This window comes from Ambystoma mexicanum, chromosome 10 (assembly GCF_040938575.1).
Source record: "Ambystoma mexicanum isolate Mex_15411 chromosome 10, UKY_AmexF1_1, whole genome shotgun sequence".
Classification (NCBI taxonomy): Eukaryota; Metazoa; Chordata; class Amphibia; order Caudata; family Ambystomatidae; genus Ambystoma; species Ambystoma mexicanum.
In genome coordinates this window covers 1,583,948,196-1,583,968,765 of record NC_090932.1, presented here as the reverse complement: position 1 = coordinate 1,583,968,765, position 20,570 = coordinate 1,583,948,196, and the positions used below count along the sequence as shown (strand labels likewise).

Here is a 20,570-nt window from a genome sequence, read left to right as displayed (position 1 = left end):
AACAGCATAAAAGCCTTTCCCAGGCTCCTTGTTTGGCTTACTCCATAAAGAACAAGGTGTTCTTCTTGGATGTGGGGTTCTCAGATATTTGCTTAACAGCGGTATTGTACCAAAAGCATGACAAGGTCATCAAAGTCATCTAAAACGCGAGCAAGACTTTGTCCTCTGTGGAGGAACAACTCTATGACTGCGAGAAGGCACTCCTGGCAACGGTGTGGGCGCTGAAAAATTACCGCCCATTCATACAGGGGGAGCACATCATTGTCGAGACTTCTCACCAACCCTTGCAGTACGGGGAACATAAGTAATTCCAGAATTATTTCCTGGATTCTGTCCATGTAAGGAGGTCAGATATGGCCAACACAAGAAGATCCCCTAGCACAAGTGTTGGCGGACTTGAATGCTTGTGCTCAAGAAAACTGCCTCGAGGACGAAAGTTAAATGACCAACAACAACATAGAGGCATACTTAACTTCCCCACACAAGGTCTATGAAGAAGATACATGTCAGGGGATACCCACAGTTTATGGGGATGGGTGCTCCTACTATGTTGGTAAGAACAGGGAAAAATAACTGCTGGCTGGTACTGGGAATGCCTGGGTGAATGATACTCTGGAATGCTTTGCTGGTTATAAAATAGGACCCAAAAGTAGTCAGGTTGCAGAGTTGATGGCTGTTTTTCAAGCCATCCACACTGCTCTGCACCACCAACTGAATGAACTGGTCATAATCACTGACTCGGATTATGCCAAGAGTGGGTTTGTGGAGCACCTGATTAACTGGAAGAATTGAGGCATGCTCTGTGCAAACAACAAACCCCTAAAGCATGCCAAACTGATCCAGTCAATCGACGATCTGGTGACTTCCAATGAGATGACCATTTATTGAAAGAAAATAAGCACTCATTCCAAGATAAAGGGGTCAGATAAGACTGGGAATGACCTGGCTCAACAGCTGGCTAATACCAGAGCTCTGCAGGGGGATTTTATATAAACAGAATCCCTACTGGGTGAAATCCAAATGGAAGCTGTCACCAGGTCACAAACTCTGGCTAACATTGACCTCTTAATAGCCCAGTGGACTGAAGAGACCCGAGATGCAGATTTGATCAATGAACAGAAAGAGGACCCGATCATTAGGAAATGTTATCGACCCATTGAAGACCCCGTAATCTTTCTTCTAACGGAGTGGGATTATGCCGGTAAAAAGGATCTCCAGGTGTTGATTAAGTTTCCAAGATGTTTCGGATCCAAGATGGTTTGTTGGTAAGGAGAGCTCTATCTGCCAGTGACCAGTGGGTGGTACCTACCTCATTCTGAAGCCTGATGAACTAGTAGGCCCTCTAAGACAAGGCGGTGATCTTATAGGAAGGATAGGGATGCAGAAGTTACTCAAACATCAATAATAAGATTGACTCAGGAAGATGTCAAAAGGTAAGCTGTTTTATTAACAATTATCTAAAACAGGGAGTATAACAGTCATCGACGGACGTCTCATGGCAAGGTCTCAACAGTTTTCATAAAAAACATGCTTTTATAGTAAAAATTCATCATTACTGACATCACACTACATGGCAAACGGTAAAAACTTACACTGTATTGTGGTAGGTCTATGGGAAACATCTACATATGCTTTCTATGGTGTCTGTGGTTGTTATTGGATCTCTACTGTCAGATGGGCAACTAAGCCAACCTCTAGTGCCAATCATCTTCACCGTTACAAAATACACAACGATTCATTGGGTCTCAAACTATAGGGCTCTTTGATACATGGCCCTCTATAATTGGCTGGCACGCGTTTACCCTTCAAGAATAATCGACTTGCGATCAGCACACAAGCTAGTACCCCAGGTGCTGGTGGGTTTCGCCTGGTCATGCCTCCGCACCCAATTAGCCCATAATCAATCATCACTCAAGTTGTCTGCCTTTGAATTAGCCTTTGAACATGGCCTTGCAAGCCTCACGGTTCCTGGGTATAATAGGGAGTGTGAGCATGCTCTTATTTTCTGGTCTCTGCGTAGTCAGCCCAAGTATTTTTTCCAGTTAGGTCACGTGACTGAAGACCACATTTTGAGCTTCCTCTCTGTATTTAATGGTATTAAAACGAATAAAACTTGGCACTCATTGTCTTCTTGCTCTACCTTGGCAGGGGCTTGGGTTGTCCATTGCATTCATTGTATATCTTGAAAATAGACAACCAGTTCTCGGCTTCACTGGCCTTTTGACACTGGGCCAGACAAGCCTCCTGGATTCTTTCTTGCTTGTGAGCTACTTTTGTTAACTTCGCTACACTTTCAGCTCCCCTGCTCATGGGAACCAAGTTTGTTAAAACACAACGTGGAACAATCAGATTCTTATGCATATATAAACCTTGGATGCACCGTCTGCAATCTATGCACTACGTATAGTCAGCCTTCACAAATAATTGGTCTACTTTCATTACAGCATCTGTACAATTATAAAACAATTTGCATTTTCTTCCGTGCGCTTTAACACGTGTAATCTTCATTTTGCCCGTACAGGGTCACTCCATTCTTTACTTCATCATTGGATTCGATATGTTCTCTTTACTTTCTTCTCTTCTCGGTGTGTCACTTTACGTCATTTGACGTCACCAGTCTCTTCTTTCATCCATCTTGTCCCGCTCTTCAGGGATGTTTCCCACAAGGCTGTCAGCTCTTCGTGGATACAAAAGGAAAAGTTTCTCTCAATGAGTCCCTTGCTTCAAAGGCTGATTGTGTTATTGACATCATTACAGGTGTCTTGCTTGTCACTATTTCTGGTTCCCAACATATAGGCAGGGTTGTGGCGGGACTTCCTGTAGAGGCTTTTGGCTCCTCGTCTACACTCCCCCCTGCACCTGTCTTCATATCTAGGCATCCTCTCTTGAAGAAGTGTTTCTTCTGGGTCCCTATCTTCATCCTTCCCTACAAAGATCCTGCTGATTTCACATGTCATCAACACTCCAAACCATGTGCCTGCATTGTCTACTTGGGGAACAGTAGAAATATCTTCCCACATACTTCTTGTGGTGTCTTGGATACTGGAACTTTGTTCCTTGAGGTGCATGAATGCTGGCCTTTATGTAGTCCCTGATTTCTTCATGAGTCAGCTCTTTAGGTTCTGGTCCAGATTCAACATCAATCATGATATTCATTCCTACTGCTATCTGTGTTGTATTTTTGCACTGTGTAAATAAAATCCTGATCACACAGAATTCAAACATTATCATCACCAGTAATGCTCCAAGAAACTTGAAGATGTTTGTCATCCATTGTGGAACCTATGAGAAGATTGATGCAAACCAGCTATCATCTGCAATATCTTCCACTTTGTCTTTCATCTTGGTGTGCATGTTTGTCAGCAACATTGTGGCCTCTGTCAAGGTCCCATTCTCGTCGGCGTGAGAAAGTATGAATGTGCAAAATGATTCCCAAATTTTGGCACAAACACCTCCATCCATTGCTGTGATCATGTCCAAGACATATCTATTCTGGAGTGTCATTAGTCTTATAGCTCTCAACTCTCATTTGTTCATGTTGAATCCCTTTATTGTAGTGCTGATTGTCTGCAGGAGTTCCCATCTGCTTATTTTGAACCATTTTGCATTTGCCATCGTCTGGATTCCTGCCATGACGATAGTCATGAAGACTGCTCAAGTCTGACTGAACAATCTATGTTCATATGGAATAGAATTAAAAGCTTCTATTGTTTTAGCTGAGAAGTAGTTCTCCCTTTTTATTCGATTGAAAATGTCAACTCTTCCTCACATGGGCATCTGCTTTTGGGATCCCTCCAATGTTCAAGTCCCTCTTTGGAATCACCAGTGCTGGAACATGAACAATCACTTCAGAACACAGTCCGCCCCAGTCTTTGAGTAGCTTCATATAAGCTCTGGATCCACAGGCCCAGTAGTAGTCCACTATCACTACCGTCCCATCTTTATTCCTGGTACATCTCAAATTCGGCCACACTGCTGATCCTCTCCAACTTTCATTGTGTCATTGTTTCTGAAGCAAAGGTGTGCATTGGCCAGAGGCACAATCTGCAAAGGGCCTCCTGAATCATCAACCCATGTTAACAGCCTTGTGAGTTTCAGCCATAGGTGTTTGCATCCATTTTCCACATTGTCTATAACTGACTTTGGTATCCAGTCACTGCTATTGCTTTGCAAACTACTATGCCTTCTTCCCATCCATCAGGTGAAAGTACTGTTCCTCTCATTTGCATGTGGCCTCTCTCCTTGCATGTTCATATTTCTTCTTTATTTTCTACTTTGCAATGGAGCTTTTTGTTCATCTCCCATCTGATTCCAGCTACTCGCATTCCAGGCTTTTTGTATCTTATCACATGATATCTGGTGTGCGCTCTTTCTCTTGTCTTTAAATCCTGTACATAATCATCTTAATCAGAAGCTGTCCATTCAGTTACCCATACTAAGGATGCTGTTTGTCCCTGCAACTCCCACTTCTTTCACGTGTTGGTACCATGTGTTGTTCCCCAAATGTGCAGTGCTGTCTAGATAATTATGAAACTCATAATCATCTTCTCTTATACCTCTATGAGGTCTCCTTTTTGCGAGAAGAGTACATGCCAGTAACTCATGAAATACATCAGGATGCATCCTTCCTACAGGGAGACCCATAGGGACGCTTGTCAGAGAGATGGGTGTCTTTGCACATGTCATTGGTGTGGGTATAATCACATATGGCCTTGGCCTCTCCATAATTGACATTTCTGCAAGAGTCACTGGTGTGGGAAGGATCAAGGGAACTGCTGCCCTCTTTGGACCAACTAAGTAAACAGTGTGCATGACGAGAAACAGGAAAATGATGATGCATGCAGTGCATACATATATTTTACACCAATACATTAATCTCCACCAGTGGTGATTTCCCATACATTGGTGAACTTTTTCGTTGTACACTACAGTATCATTATTAGGACTCCAATTATGCCTGTGAACTACTTTTTAAGGAAGGAAAACACCTTTTTAATCAGGCAAATTCGTCAGATGCTCAGGAAGCAGCAAGATCTGTTTGATTATTGCTAAAAGCAATCTCCTTATGAAGGGGCCATTTTTAGGATCATGCAGAAAAACATATATGTCAGTACTTCTCCCCACTAGAGCAGGGTATGCTTGCAAAATAAAATAAAAACAGCAAGTAAGAGCTGATGAATGTCGACATAAGACAACACCATTAGGGAGATAAAACAAGAACTCAGTGAGGAACAATCGGGAAACTGCTCCCTTTTTCAATAATCAAATAAAAACTCCAGATCTGGCATACTTTTTAAGGACTTCAATACTTTTCTAAAGTCCAAGTTCAAAAGATTCCTGTGGCTCAAGCAATGAGTTTGCACGCCTGCTATAATATCTATAAGGAGTGTCCACGATAAGCCACAGTCCAAATGCACGCTTGCATTTATTTAGTCAGCAGTTTCTGCGTCCTTCTTCCTCGTCAACAATCGAGTCTGCATGTGCTGAACTACTTCGTGTTGACTTGCTTCTAAATCAACAGGTGGGGGTGGATCGGTCTCACCAGCATACAGCTTAACGTCGCCGAAATTAATATAGGCACATCTTCCTTGGACTTTTACTGCTGGGGGAATAATGTTCTCAATGATGTAGGGACCAGTAAAATGGGGCTCATGCCACTTCCTAGTGAAGTTGCGAATTAGGATTGGGTCTCCCACAAATAGTTTCGGTACAGGTAATAATTCCTGTGCGCACCAGGGGAAATATCAGCAAGAACCCGTTTTGCTGGTGCATGCTGCTTAACTGATTGTGTCCTCACGCTTTGTTCTACGAATCCTGTTACTTGACTTCAAACTCCTTGAAGTACATTCCTACTACACTGCTGTGGAGATGAATATCAACAAGGAATTGCTTTATCCTTAAAAGAGACTAAATAAGCGTATCAAGACACTGATATTGACTATTTTTCTTTTAATACAGCAAGCCACGCCCTTTTTGCTCCGACGATTACAAAAATGGTGCCCACGTGCACCAGGGCAAGTACCAGTAAGTACCCCCTTTGCCACGGCGCTGCGGTAGCGGTTGGCGGGTACTGCTGCTACTTAGACATGGTCTGCCCCCACTTGTACTGAACTAAGATTAGTTTGAGCCCAGATTTAAAAAAATAAAAATCTCATGCTACATGGTATCTATCCCTTAAAATCAAACATGCCTGATAACTTAGACACATGCGTTGCAAATAAGAGAAAACTGAAGACTAGTAAGCCACGGTGGAAAACATTATCATCAACAATGCGTTTTTCAACTGCCACCCATAAGGTAAACAGCATTCCACAAATGTTAGCAAAAAACTCCAAACTCCAGACATTAGTACATTTTTCAAAGAGAATGCTGAAAGAATGTCATCTGTAAATCGACCTGTCTGGAAGCTCGTTCATCTTCAATGGACATAGAAGTGATTGGGCGTCATCTGGTTATGCAAGAACACCAGCTTTACCAATTATAAAAGAGAGCGCTGACGACCTGCAGAAGGAGAAAATACAAGTCCCTCCATCGGCAGTACATAATTCTGAAACTCCCGACAAGTCTGTGACAACTGCTCCTGAGGGTATTCCCCAGAAGCAGCCTATGACAACTGCTCCTGAGGGTACTCCCCAGAAGCAGCCTATGACAACTGCTCCTGAGGGTACTCCCCAGAAGCAGCCTATAACAACTGCTGCTGAGGGTACTCCCCAGAAGCCGAATGAGAGGCTGATAACCCCTCCTCCAATACCGCCATTACCTGCTCACTCCCTTGGCGGAGAAATCAAAGAATCTGATCTAAATTTATCCTATGTAAATTACCACTCTATTTCAGTTGAAATAGACTTAGAGTCGAATAACTCTGACTTTTCAATTGGTCATGTATCAAATAATTTGTCTGCGTTACCGATAAAATTTGGTATGTGAGAATCAAGAGAGCTCCATTATAGCAGTATCCCACGCAGCTCCCACTCCTAGAAAAATACCAACTCATACTTTGCCAACTGTTATTCCACCATCATTAAATCTGTATAAATCCTTGATATAAACAAGTCTAAATGCGATGAATATGGCAATTGGATTTTTAATGAAATTATTTGATACACTGGACCATAAACTGACTAAAACAAGAAATACTAATAAATAAAATATTAGAGCAACAACACATTTATGTACAAAAACTAGCAAATATTGGCCTTTCATCATTGGAAAAAGATAATGCAATTAAATTAAATCCATAACTGAAAGAATTGTCGAATTGCCCTCCTGGAGCTCAAATCCCAAATCAAGGAAAAAATATTGTAAAAGAACTCCCTCCAATGACCACGGGCATCCTTCCAAAGGAATCTGATGGTGATTACAACAAGGATAACGTAGTTCAACAGATCCCTGATCAGCAGATAAGCAATTATAACACAAATAAAATCATTCCTACAAAAAAGTAAACCCACACAGTATTTGTTGCCTCTAGTCTAGAACAATCTAACCAAAGTTCTGGAAAAAAATAACAAAAAAATGAAAACAAATTGTATTACAAGAAAAAAAAAATTAAAAACATGAAATCGATGCAGGCCCCATCACATTCAAGCATGAAACAATTTTTTAAGTCAATATCTATTTCAAAAAAAAGATTCTATGAAAGCATCTGAGACTGTAGTAAAAAAATATTAACACCTAGCCAAATTAAAAATGGATCATTTTCAAATTAATGCTGAACGTGTTAGTTCATATAAACCTCTAGATGACTTAATAGCTGCTGCCAACAAGTTTCGATCAAGTGGCATTCAAGAAAAGACTAAAGAGAAAATAAAAAACCCTCAGTGTCTTTTAGTTTCGACACTAAACACATAGATCAACGAAAGTTGATGACTCAAGATTGAACACCTTATAAAATGAGAAAAAAGAGAATCACGCAACCTCAGATAGTTTGCATCTATAAAAACCAGCAGAGGAAAAAAATAAAAATCTGACAAACTGGAAGAAATCAGAATAGCTATAGAAAGCTACATGGCAGCAAATAACATACAAACTGTTCCCGCTAGTCAGTCACAATGCCAGCACCGGATGGAATATATTTGAGGTTCTGCCCCAAAAAATTATGAAACACCTCCGATCACTTCACGATCAGTTGTATCAGAATCTATATATTCTGCCCCAACATCTAAAAAAGATATGTCCAACTCCAATAAAAGAGTGACTGAGTTTAGACAACAGAAATCCATTAACGATGCTTGGCATTCTATATACATACGTTGTAGACCTGCACCTTACCTGTGCTATGTTCTAAATCAAGCCAGTGTATTAGAAATATTTTCTGATATGCCTGCACTGGATGACATAAGTTCTGTTGATATAAATAAAGTTGAATTTGTTGAGGAAGGCAACATTGCCTTATCTAAACTCTGGTTTTGCTCCAGAGTAATATTGAATACCATATGGTTGGCCAAACAGCAGTTGTTAGAATTAGGATTTGAACTGCGTTCTACTCATAATCCAATGAGAAATAAGCATAACAATAGTAGTTTTACTACTAGCACTTCCCCACAGATGAAAATAGAGGTACCAAATACTAGTAAAAATTCCGAACACACTATTGTTGAAAATAACTGTCTATGCTGCAAGTCTAATCCATAATTGACAAAAAAAGAAGATACGCAAGACAATTTAATCGCTAGCTGGAATACAAGAGGCTTTAAACATTTACTTAATAATGGAGAGAGCATACTAGGGAAATTTGACATAGTCTTCCTACAGGAGACCTGGTTGACGACAACACCTGTGTGGGATGACTAGGAGATTTTATCATATCCCGCCAGACACGCTCTGAAAGGCAGACCCAAATCTGATTTGATGATCGCGATGAGAAGGAGTCTTGGGCTCACATTGGAGCCTTGAAAGACCCCAAATCTTGACATGCAATTAGTAAAAATTAAGACTGATCGAACATGTATAGCCAAACAGAAACATTTACTGGAATCCGGCAGGCTTAACTGAAGACCATTTTTATGTCTGAATTCATAGCACTACTAGATTTGATAAGCTTAACTACCCAAATAATGCACACTATTATAGTGGGCAATCTAAATTTGCATTGCCTGGATAAACTAGCATCCCAAAGAGACTCCAGAGTTAGGAGGTGGAATAAACCAATGATCACAAGGAATATGATCATGGTAAATGGGGCACTAGAAGGCGACATACCACCAAAGAAAACATGGAAGGGAGGGATCTTGTGAGCACTAATAGATTATGTGTATGTAGATTTGTCGCTTTTCTCCCTAACTAGAGAATTCCACATCTTACATACTGACGTGAGTGACCATAACATATTGACCTTGAATTGTACACTTCCCTTGAAAACTATTGTCCCTGAAACGAGTTTTTGCGGCATGTTAAATGGTAACAATAGTGGCAATAGATTTCGATGGACTGAAAACTCTTCGGAGAAGTTACATGCCACATTGCCAGTGAGTTGTGATGCACTTGCTTGCAATGCTGACATGATAAACTTTGAATTTAAACATCTTCCCCGACTTTATCAAGAGACCAGGAATAAATTGAGTATTAGGAAATTTAAGCCGAATCATGTATTTGATATTCAAGTCAAAGAGAGGAACGCTCTCTTCCAATTTGACAAAAAAAAGCTATGTGCCTGCCAATTGAGACTAGATGGGGAACGATAAAATCGATCAAGCCTAAATATCAAAATTGGATCTGAGGAAGAAAGTCCATACTCTTTCAAAACAATGGTGAATCAATGATAAGATCAATGTAGAATAAATATTCAGACCAAATATGGGCACTGATTAATCAATCCACCAGGGACTCACAGCTGGCTGTACAAATTAATGGTGTAAGTGAATCTAAATGGATAACACATTTCCCGACCATATATACAGAACCAGAGATGACTACAGTATCCTAAATTGCTATAAAGAAGAACAATTCTCCTTACAATACACATTTAAAGATATTTTGTATTACATCAACAAGGCAAGTCGCTCAAGGGCTCCAGGGCCCGATGGGCTATCAAATATGATGTTTAAACAACATCTCAAACTTTGGGCAGATATTCTTTGTACCATTTTTACACACATATTAAAGTTCAACAAATCCCGAAATCTTGGTGTCACTTGATAGTCATCCCAATACTTAAGAAGGGCGATCGACAAAATGCTGCCAGTTATAGGCCAATCGCCCTTCTAGATGCTGCTGGAAAAATATTTGCGAAAATAATGCTAGATGAGTTTAATGCCTGAACAAAGAGCACAAATACACGCAACCCTTTCCAAACTGTTTTTGGCCGGGATGGGAACTGCGATAAACATCACAACTATACATGCAATAAAAGCTCAATGCTCCCCCCAACATCAATCACTCTTCTTAGCATTTGTAGATTTTAAAATGGCATTTGATTCGATTGATAGGAAGATGCTGCAAAAGAAATTACGAGAACGCCACTGTCCATCATCACTAGCAAAAATGAGATGGCAGCCTTATGCTTGCCACCGCTTCAAACTCTCTGTTCTCTCTGCATCTCACTACAGCTGACCCAGTCCGCCTTTATCCATTATTTTGATCGAGCTTCGAAGAAACATCAATAAAGAGAATCTCCCCTTCCGACAATGCATTTTCATTTACACGCGTTATGGCGTCATACAATTTCTCATAAATAGCACAATCATGTACATGCTCACCCTCTGCCATGGGCTCAGCTACGAATGTGGCAGGGTTCACTATCCTGCACCTGACTATCTTAATTGGAGGATTCGATATGACTACTTCATGTGCAGAAATTGTCTGGTTTGTCAACGTGCCCTTAGGCTTTTCCAAAATCGCAAACAAGGCAAGCTCAACAAATAATGTCATAGAACAACCCATCACTATACTTGTAGCCTTTTGAATGGCAAACCGGCTGTTGCCCGTGATTGTTTGAAAGGAAAATGTCCTCTCATAACTGGATCTAAAATCCCACTGTAATATGCCAGAGGTTTATACCCCAGAGTAGTCCTCTGTGTAAGCACTGCTGTCATAACTGTCCCATTTGTTTGCGAAAACAGGTAGAACTCCTCAGCAGAATCATTGGGAATTCCTAAAACTGGAGCTGTACAAATTGCTTTCTTTAATTCAACAAAACCTTCCCCCATCTCCTCAGTCCATTCTATTTTATCTTTGTTTACTTGTGCCTTCTTGAGAGCCTGAAAAAGTGGTCTTGTGTACGTACTATAATCAATGACCCATGATCTAAAATAATTGCACAATTCCAGAAACTGTTGCATCTGTTTTATTGTGTGCGGTTTTGCTGTTTTCATAATTGCCTCTGCTCTTTCAGGTTTAACCTTCTTTCCCTCATGTGAGATCAACTGGCCTATGTATAACTCCTCGTCTTGTCAATACTGTAATTTATTTATTTTTATCACCTTTAGATCCCTTGTCTGCTAGAATAACCATTAACTGAATCGAGTCTTCCCTGCACTCATCTTCTGTCGTGCAGCAAACTAAAATATCATCTACGTATTGCAGTACAACATGTTTCCCTTTCAATTCAATATTGCCTAAGTCCATCTGGAGGACCTGATTAAAAATCGATGGAGACTCACAATACCCCTGAGGTAAACATGTGCTTTTCAGTTTTGGCTGATGGAAAGTAAATGACATTATATCTTGAGTGTCCTTATGTAACAGGATTGAGAAAAACACATTTTTCAAGTCAATCACAGTGAAATATCGTGCTTTAACAGGGATACTACATGATATCTATGCAGAATTTGGAACTAAAGGAAACTCTGCCACTACAATCTGGTTAATCAGCCTCATGTCCTGGATTAAATGCCATGACCCCCCTTTCTGTTTTTTCACCAGGTACACAGCAATATTGCACAGTGACTCTGACGTCACTAAGAAACCCTGTTCCATTAATGCAGAAATGGTCTTAAAAATGCCCATATCTGCCTCTTGAGACATGGGGTAGTGCTTGCCTCTTCATCTGTGTCATCAGTCAATCTATACACTTCTCCAATCAAATAGCAATGACTGTCCTCCATGGCATGCCCCTGTCTGATCCATCGAGCACGGCCAATGCCCCTCATGTTACAGCTGTAACTAGTTCTAGAGGAATGACTTGCCCTCTCTCTTCATCCATAGGTATCTGTGCTCTAAATACAAACTCATCAGTTATTCTCATAGTCTTTCCCACTAAGCCGGGCAACCACTTTAACAAAATGCATACCCCATAAATGAAGACTTCAGATTCGAGTGACACTCCTCGCAGAGCCATATGCCCTGTAAATGCCATAATAAATTCACCCATGTTTAAATAGTGTATCCGAGGAGTGGAACAAACTATGCCACCCTCAATAAACAAAATCGTCATGTTAAGTTTTGTCATTAAATCTCACCCCAGAATATTAACTGGTGTCTATCATGACGACAATAATGGAACAGACATGTCACATTCTCCTATCGAGACTGGTAGTTCATCAGTCAAAGGAACTCTACTTGTAGCTCCAGAAAAGTCTTGAGCGTTCATGGCATTTCCTGATAACGGACAGTTTCCCTCCCGTATACATGAGCGAGTTGCACCCGTGTCTATTAAAAAAGGAAAAGATTTGCCTCCTAGTGATACATCAACCCTTGCTTCCTCTTGAGAGTCTGGTGTTATCATTAGTACTGAACACATCAAGTTACCCTGTGAGCTGTCCTATTGTTGATCTATATTCATCCTTGTACCTGTAAAAGGACTTGCTCCCACGACAGTAGCGCCTCCCACTCTAGGTGTCATTAGCAGTTCCGTGTTTCTGTTCTGCTGCATTTGCATGGGTGCATGTTGTGACTGTCCTTGCAGCTGATTCATTGGTGCTTGCGGCAGGGTAAGGGTACAGTGTTTGGCGGCCTCCTAGACCCCTCCTGGGTCTCTCTTTGCTGACTGTTGTTGTGGCCATGCCCCCTTGGAGTCATTGTACCCTCGTCGTCCCCGCAGTGGTGAAGCCTGCGGCAGGGTAAGGGCGCAGTGTTTGGCACTGCAGGTGTTCGGTGCAAGCTGGTGAAGGAAGCAGAGTTCTTGCCAGTTGATGGAAAAGAAGTGGCACCCGTGAGGGACCAAAGGCTATAAGAAAGGTAGGGCTAGACTGGATTGGATGGACTGTATTGCAACTGCCTGGGTTGGAACTGTTCTCTGGGTAACTGCACCCCAACACTTGGTACTGTTCCCTTTACTTTCCGAGCCCAACACATGGAGTCTACACCGACCTCTCCTCAACCCCACCACCTCTTCTGCATCCTGCCTGATGCCCAAGATGAAAATCCCCTAGACTCAAATCACAGCGCAGGATGGTGGCAATGAGAAGGTGGAAACAGGGTGGTTTACAATGTCCAGCGATCCTATCCTTGGGGGTGGGGGGAATGGTCAATTTGTGGCCTTATCGAAGATCTCAACTATCCCTGTGGGGGAGGCACATCTGCTGATTGATGAAGTCTACCAATTTCTTGGGGGGAGCACAGGAAGGGTGCCTATAGACTCCGCAGTAGCTGCATTCCAAGCTATATTCTGTAATTCAGTGGGTCTACCTACCATCCCTACCAGGGCTGAAGAGCCCACAGACAACATCTCAGTTCTTAAGATACCTGAACCATGAAACACAGGCCTAATAATGTCAATGTCCCCTGAATCCAAATCCAAAACAGAACTTACAAGGGAGGGTGCCATCCCAGGAGCACCTGCAAGCCACTGCCTGGTCTTATGTCCCGTTCTGACAAGCCCTTGCCTGGCCTCAGCCTCTACCCCAGTCTATGACAAAGTATCTGACTTTTCACCAACTCATGCCCAGACCCACCAAGAGGAACCAGGAAGAGCAATCGCTGACCCCCAGGCCACTAAACCACCCTCGGGATCCCCAAGCAGTGCCAGGAGTAAACATTTGACAACCTCCTCAGGGGCCAGCTCTTGTCTCCACCTATCCCAACTCAGGGAACACAAGCGCCAATGAGTTGCTACTCAACCTGGTGCAGGAACTGTCACCGATCAACCCCCTGGGGTCGACTGTTCCACTAGAGGGTGCAAGTGCTACCAGGCACTTACCGAACTGGTAGTCATAAAGAAAATGTTTGAAACCCTGCTGATGAGGGGAGGTGGGGGGGGAACAAGGGAGGGAGGAGGCTTGTATCAGTCCTACTGCTGGCAAGGGGGCTTTCAGTCGACCTATGGAATCCTCCACTGTACAGATGCCCCCGAACCCATGCCATTTTGACTCGAACAATGATTGTCACACCATGGTCTCTGGAAAACAAAGCCCTGCCAATTCAAAAGCCTGCCATTATAATACTGCTAAAGAAGGGATGGCTAGAGGGGTGCCCTACCGCAAGCCAAATGCTACCCACCTGGATTACCTTGTCTCAAGTCCAGTGGCCACAAAATTCACAAAACTAATGGCAATCAGATCCCAAGCCCCTTGGCCAAGAAGGGGCAGGAGAGGAGCAAGCCCAATGGCCAGGAACTGCCCTGCAGCACTGCAATCTATCTCCATGGGGTCCCAAGGGCATCTGGGCGCATATCTTCAGTTACAGTTACATAATGAAATTAGTGTACAATTACACAAATTTACCAAAAAATCAGTGAAAGGTAAGCATTATTGAATAAACAAAAGGCAGGAGCATAGAGGACTGTACATAAGGGAGGTAGTAATACCAAGAGGACCATAATAAGAGATCAGCAGTGTAAATACAGAATGGGTGTAGAGTGGCTGGTTTAGACACCTTGGGACGCCAACCAAGTCTTGGCTTTGTTTCTGAAAGAGTGGAAAGATGGTTCGTTTCTGATAGGGTTGGGCGGAGAGTTCCATAATTTAGCAGTGAGTACAGGGAAACTCACCCCACCAGCTTTTTGAAGTGTGTATCTAGGAACAAGGAGACTGTGAGTTTGGGCAGATCTCTGTGGGTGCGTAGAGGAATAATGAACAAAGCGGTTTGCCAGATAGGAGGGGGCCTGGTTGTTCATGCATTTATTTCTAAGAGCAAGTGTTTTGAGTGGGATTCTTTGGGTAACCAATAACCACTGAAGGCTTCGCCTAGTGTCTGAAATGTGTGACGATCTGGGGATAGTAAGGGCTGCCCTAATAGCATTATTTTGAGTAACCTGGAGTTTGTTTAAGTTGCGTTGACTAGTCCCCATGTACAGTGCATTACAGTAATCCAGTTTGGACATAACCAACGTCCTAGCAAGCATGGTGCAGTTGGAGGTGGTAAGGAACTGGCGACAGGCTGAAATCAGTTTGCAGGTGAATGCAGAAGCTGAAATGAAAGCGTAGGTTTGTCTGTTGAGCGAGAGTGTGGAGTCAAGGTAGATTCCAAGGGTTTAGGTGTTGTTAGAGACCTCAATGGTATTACCATCGATGTTAAAGGCTTTGTAGGCCGGGTCCAGTCTATTGAACCGGTTTTGTGAGCCGAGGATGAGGAGTTCTGTCTTAACATCATTAAGACAGAGATCATGTTGGGCCATCCATGCCTGTATGACTAGATATACCTCATTCAGGGCCTTAGTGTCTATAATGTGGTTACCTGTAATAGGAATGAGTATCTGGGAGTCGTCAGCATAGTTAGTGTATGTGACACCCAGATAGTCCAACGTGTCAAAAAGAGGTTTGGTAAACACATTACAGAGTGTGGGGGAGACACAGGAACTCCCTGTGTTGAGGGTGGTTTCTCAATAAACCGTTACAGTGTACTTAGGAGCAATGCTATGTGATGCTACTTCTAGTTTTGTCAATAGGTGAAAGGTTGTGTTGCATTGCTACCTGTGATGTCACTTTGGAGGTTGGTCAAATTACATTACTTTCTGTGATGTCATGAGATGTTATGCGATGTCACTTCTGCTTCCCCTGGCATTTTGGAGAAATGACGGCACTGGCAAACAGGTTAAATTAAAAGCACCAATAAATAGAGCTTTGCAATAGAGCTACTCAAAATTAAAATTAGCAGCCCTCTTACTTAGTCCGCAATAGCAAACGAGTCTGTCTACACATGAATGGCCAGCGGAAAGATCAGCTGACTCGCGAGGCAAAGAGGCGCAATAGGCAGAGAAGAGATACTGCCGTCGGCAGAGGTGGGTAAATTAATTAATAAAGATGCACTAAGCACCTAATCCAACTTTTTAACCCAGAGGATTTGATGAGAGGAAAGCAAAGTAAAAATGCAGCTAACAGGAAACAGGTTATATTAAAACCACCAATAAAAAGAAATCCTCTCCTTGTCGGTGGGCGTCCGGCTGCTGGAAGAGCTGCAAGTGCTCCTGTGCCGGACGCCCCCTGCTTATGAAGCCCTTGCTCCCGCCACTTTCCATTGTTGGCCCTTTGCAGGCTTTTGGTGCGCTTGGTGCTTTTTCTGAGGGTTCCTCCTCTCTCCTGCCCCCGAGGGGGTGGGGGGGAAGAGAGAGCAGAGGGAGGGAGGCCCCTGCCCTGGTTATCGGGAAGCCTCCTCCATTTTGCTTTTGTGATTGCATCATCGCCTTCATAACCTGGGCATTTGTCCATTAGCTATGCCATAGGCATCACCAATTTCTCATTCTTGTAAGCCCCTTTTTCCTTCCCTCCAGTAAGGTGCTGAATGAGACATTTTCCTTTTGTTTGGCGTAACAAGGCTGCAGATTTATTTTCACATATACACAACCACAGCAAACAGATATTGAAAAATAGCTCCAAAGGTGCAGCGACTGCTCCATATCCTGCTTCCCCCTTTTCTACATGTCCATCATAGGCCCAACTCCCCCAAGACCTTCGAGTCTGAGAACCGCCTGCCCTTGGAGGTATTTCCGGACTGAGGGAGCGCAGTTTTGTTGGGGGGAAGCTGAGCCCTCATTGCTACCGCCAGACACCCCTGCTGTTTTAGGCTCCCAGGAGGTGCTGGCCAGAACGAGAGAAGCCCCTTCCAGTTTAGCAATGGCTCATTCGGAGTCTGTCTCTTATCATTGGTCGCCACATCACCGCCACACCAAAGGTGGGGGGCCCACCGTGCCTCCCCCCTTTCCTTGCTCACAGTTCCAGTAGTTTGGTGCACACATTCCAGAAAAAATTATTCCATTCACATTGCTGATAAATGCACTCCGTCTTTTAAGTAGTACTCCGTGAATTTGAGGTTGATCAAGCCATGTCTGATGTGCTGAAAACCCCTTCCTTTGCAGAATTTAGCCATCGCACAATTCAACTTTCTCCTTGAATTTTCCACGGCTGCGTGACTCTCCGCAACCCTCCATTCCTGCCTTGGAATGATTTCAGACCATACGATCTCGGTCTCCCCCATCTGTGCTGACAACTCCTGTAAAGAAGACATAATTTGCCTTCACAAGTTCTCTCTCCCTAAACTAGTCAGATCGTTGCCGCCGAGATGCACCACCAGCACATCGGGCTTCCGCTGCTTACCCAGCAGTTTGTGCATGTGCCCCCGTAATTGTGGCCATTTCATACCTGGCACTCCATGCCGTTGCACCCGATATTCCCTGGCGGTCAACTCTTCCTGCTTGGACGTCCAGCTTGCCCCGGCTCTTGACACCAATGAATAGCCCACCACCCAGGCGGACCGTCGCCTTCCTTTTGTCGTCACTACTAAAGAGGAGATTGGGAGGGAAGCCGTTAGTACTACATTTTTTCCGGCCTGTTATATCTTTTAAAACAGCAGATTTCCAACCTCCTATTTGCTTGGTTGGTGTCCCTGTTGCAACTCCTCCCTGGCCCTCAGTCCCTGCTGGCATCCTGATATTATTAACCCCTATTCCGCTAGCCCCTTGTCCCCACCAAGGTGTTCCCCCGGGCTGAGTTGCAAATGAGGCAGTCGTCCCTTGTGACCCCTGCCTGGCTCCACCCACCTGTCCTGCTGCAGGTCCCGTGACCACCCGACCCTCAGCCACTACCCCTTGATCTATGACCATGTTTCCCCCTTGTTGATGGATCGCCTCAGAGCCCCTACCCACCTGGTTAAAAGCATTAGTATTATTACAAAGCATCTGTCCATTCGCCCCATTTCCCCATGCTATCATACTTTCCATGAACATACCTTTAACCATCTCCAAGGTGGTCGGACCCTCTGCTGCTACCGCCAGTGTGGCTACAGGTGCGCCACTAGGACCTCCAATCTTCCTTGGAACCTCAGCAAGTAAAGGCGCCGGCGTGGCTGCAACCTCCTGCGCCCTCCCCCTTTCCTTGGGGGTGACTCCCTCCCGTTTCCGTGCAGCTTCTGCCTGCTGCTGGTTGTCCTTGGCTTTTGTGGTCATAACCTTCTTCCTTTTGCAGACCAGCTCTTCTTCTTCAATGTGCTCCTCAATGTCCTGCCCCTCTCCCACCTGGGAGTGTACCTCCACCCATGCCTCCTCCAATGGTGTAGGTGGGAACAACAGCGGAGAGTCGGCCCTCCGGCTGCGCCCTGCAACTTCTGCCCCCATTTGAGATGCCATCTGCTCCATCCAACTCGTGTCAAATTTGTCTGCCGCCATCCGTGCCATGGCGAGGAAGGCTTCCAGGTCATCCTTCTGCTGTCCCTCTAGCCCCCTCCTCTGTCCTTGCGCATCCATCTCCTTTTTGGGCCTTCCTAGTGCAGCTCAAGTGAATTCACATTGTTTGTTGCTGTCCTGAACTGTTCCTGCAACAGAGCCCGCTTTGTACAGCTCCATTCAGGTTCTGCAGTCTTTTAGCAGGCCTTCACTGTGCCCCTGCTATATGAGCCCGCTTTGCGCAGCTCCATTCAGGTTCTGCAGTCTTTTAGCAGGCCTTCACTGTGCCCCTGCTATATGAGCCCGCTTTGCGCAGCTCGCCGCTCCCTTACTGCCAGTCACCTTCTGACGCTTTGCTGGCAGTTCCTACCGAGCCCGCTTAGCGCAGCTCTTGTTGTTCTTGCCCTTTGGCACCCTTTTAAAACAATTCCTTTCGTGCCTTTTGTCCCTTCAATGCCAATACTGTGATCAACCACGCCACACCCGATACTTTGGGACCCACTTCCTTTTGAAAACAATGCGTTGTTCCTCCTCACAAGTGGCGGGCCCCCGCCGTGAAAATGCAACGCTAGCCCTACAGCCCCAGCTTGTGTCGCTTTCAGGACCGCCCTACGATCCGCTTCCTAGATCAGCTGAGCAGCGCCTCCTTCCGGTAAGCGGCCCTCGCTCCTCCTCCATTTTGTTTTTGTGCTTCCGTCGTCACCTTCAAAATCACCAATAAATAGAGCTTCACAATGGAGCTACTGAAAATTAGGATGAGCAGCACTTTTACTCAGTGAAACACCCCTCCTGATGTTTAAGCATGTTGGAGCAATGCCAGTTTTGACTGCCATCAGGTTCAATTGAGGCTATGCCATTAGATTAATACATGTACCCAGCATAACACGATCTGTGTTGGGCATTTCAGAAACAGGTGATTCTATGTGCTGTTCATTGGACTCAGGAACTAAGCACTGGAAAGACAACCTGTAATAGCCCATGCAGATGCCCTATTAAAATGCACTGCTCGTTGCCAAGCCGTGCTCTCTTGGGCTGATAGAAGGGGGGGGGGGGTGCGTGAGAGCCAATGCGTTGAAAAGGTTTACTAAACGGGTCATAACATCTCCCATCCTTAAGCTCTGCATTCGGCTTTGCAGTTCAGAGCCACCTGCGCGCCGGTGGACGGCAGCTGGGAGGTTTGTGTCTCAGTTCCCCATCGCCCTGTCCCGCAGTGTGACGTGCTGCTGTACCACATGGAACAGGAATAGCCCGCCTCGTCCTCCGCTTTGACGCCAGTGATGGTTAAATACCCGACGTTGCCTGAGCTGGAACCGGTGAAGCGATCGGAGACCCCGGGGCCCCTGCTAGTGGCACCGGATAATATAAAACCAGGGGGACTCCCTGCTCTCTGCTGGTGCCAGTGTATGGTTACCATGTTACTGCTGATGGTACACGAGAGCTTGGCAGTGCCCCCCAGGGTCACCGATTCAGACGGTGGCTGATCAACACAGGCTGGGACCTGGAACCTGAAATAGAAACACAGACATTAACTATAGTGCAGAGCGGGCTTCTGTGAGCCATTAATACCCCATATACTGAGCTGTTAATGAACACTCCTGAAAAAGATGAAAGTACATTTTCCAAAAGTCTCCAATTACCTGCACAGAGGGCGCTGAGCGCGAGGAGGAGCGGAGCCCAGGACATGGTGCAGGTGGATCCAGCGGAGATCTGCTCGCTGATGCAGACGGATCTCTGGGTGTGATCCCACTGCACATCATTAAATACCCCAGCAGGGCTCCAAGCAGATCTGCACCCAGCCTATAGGCGGATGAGCCTGATGGCGTCACACAAACAGGAAGAGGGCGGTACACATTTAGGGGACTAACGTATTCGCCGATTAAGAACGGAGAAGGGACCTCGCAGAGCAGAAGAGTGGCCTACTTTCCCCAGCGCCTTCTAGGCGCTTGCCTATTCCATTCTTGCAGCTGTCCGCATGGCTCTGGTTTTAGCGGTTTGTTACAGGTGGGAAAAGTACCCACTTGCTGGTCAGTGTTCACGTGCAACATACCATTTGGCAATATTCGGACGGAGGGGCAGGCCTGGGACGGCCCTGTCATGT

At 44.6% G+C, this 20,570-nt stretch overlaps 1 protein-coding gene across 1 annotated transcript; it reads right to left on the bottom strand.

Moving 5' to 3' along the window:
- Nucleotides 1-16,066: 16,066 nt before the first annotated feature.
- Nucleotides 16,067-20,212, bottom strand: LOC138492629 (uncharacterized). Its single transcript, XM_069619925.1, has 3 exons — nt 20,110-20,212; nt 18,040-19,977; nt 16,067-17,591 (listed from the first exon to the last, which is right to left on the bottom strand). The coding sequence occupies exons 2-3, from the start codon at nt 18,551-18,553 to the stop codon at nt 17,329-17,331; spliced, it is 777 nt and encodes a 258-aa protein (XP_069476026.1). The 5' UTR covers nt 18,554-19,977; nt 20,110-20,212; the 3' UTR covers nt 16,067-17,328.
- Between the last annotated feature and the right edge of the window lie 358 nt (nt 20,213-20,570).

What these genes read in the sequence shown, in the direction of transcription:
- LOC138492629 (XM_069619925.1), bottom strand. Translation starts at nt 18,553, where the DNA reads ATGGATGCGCAAGGACAGAGGAGGGGGCTAGAGGGACAGCAGAAGGAT. An exon ending in CACCTTGGAGATGGTTAAAG is followed by an intron (nt 17,592 to 18,039) that starts GTATGTTCATGG and finishes TCTCCTCTTTAG; the next exon opens with TAGTGACGACAAAAGGAAGG.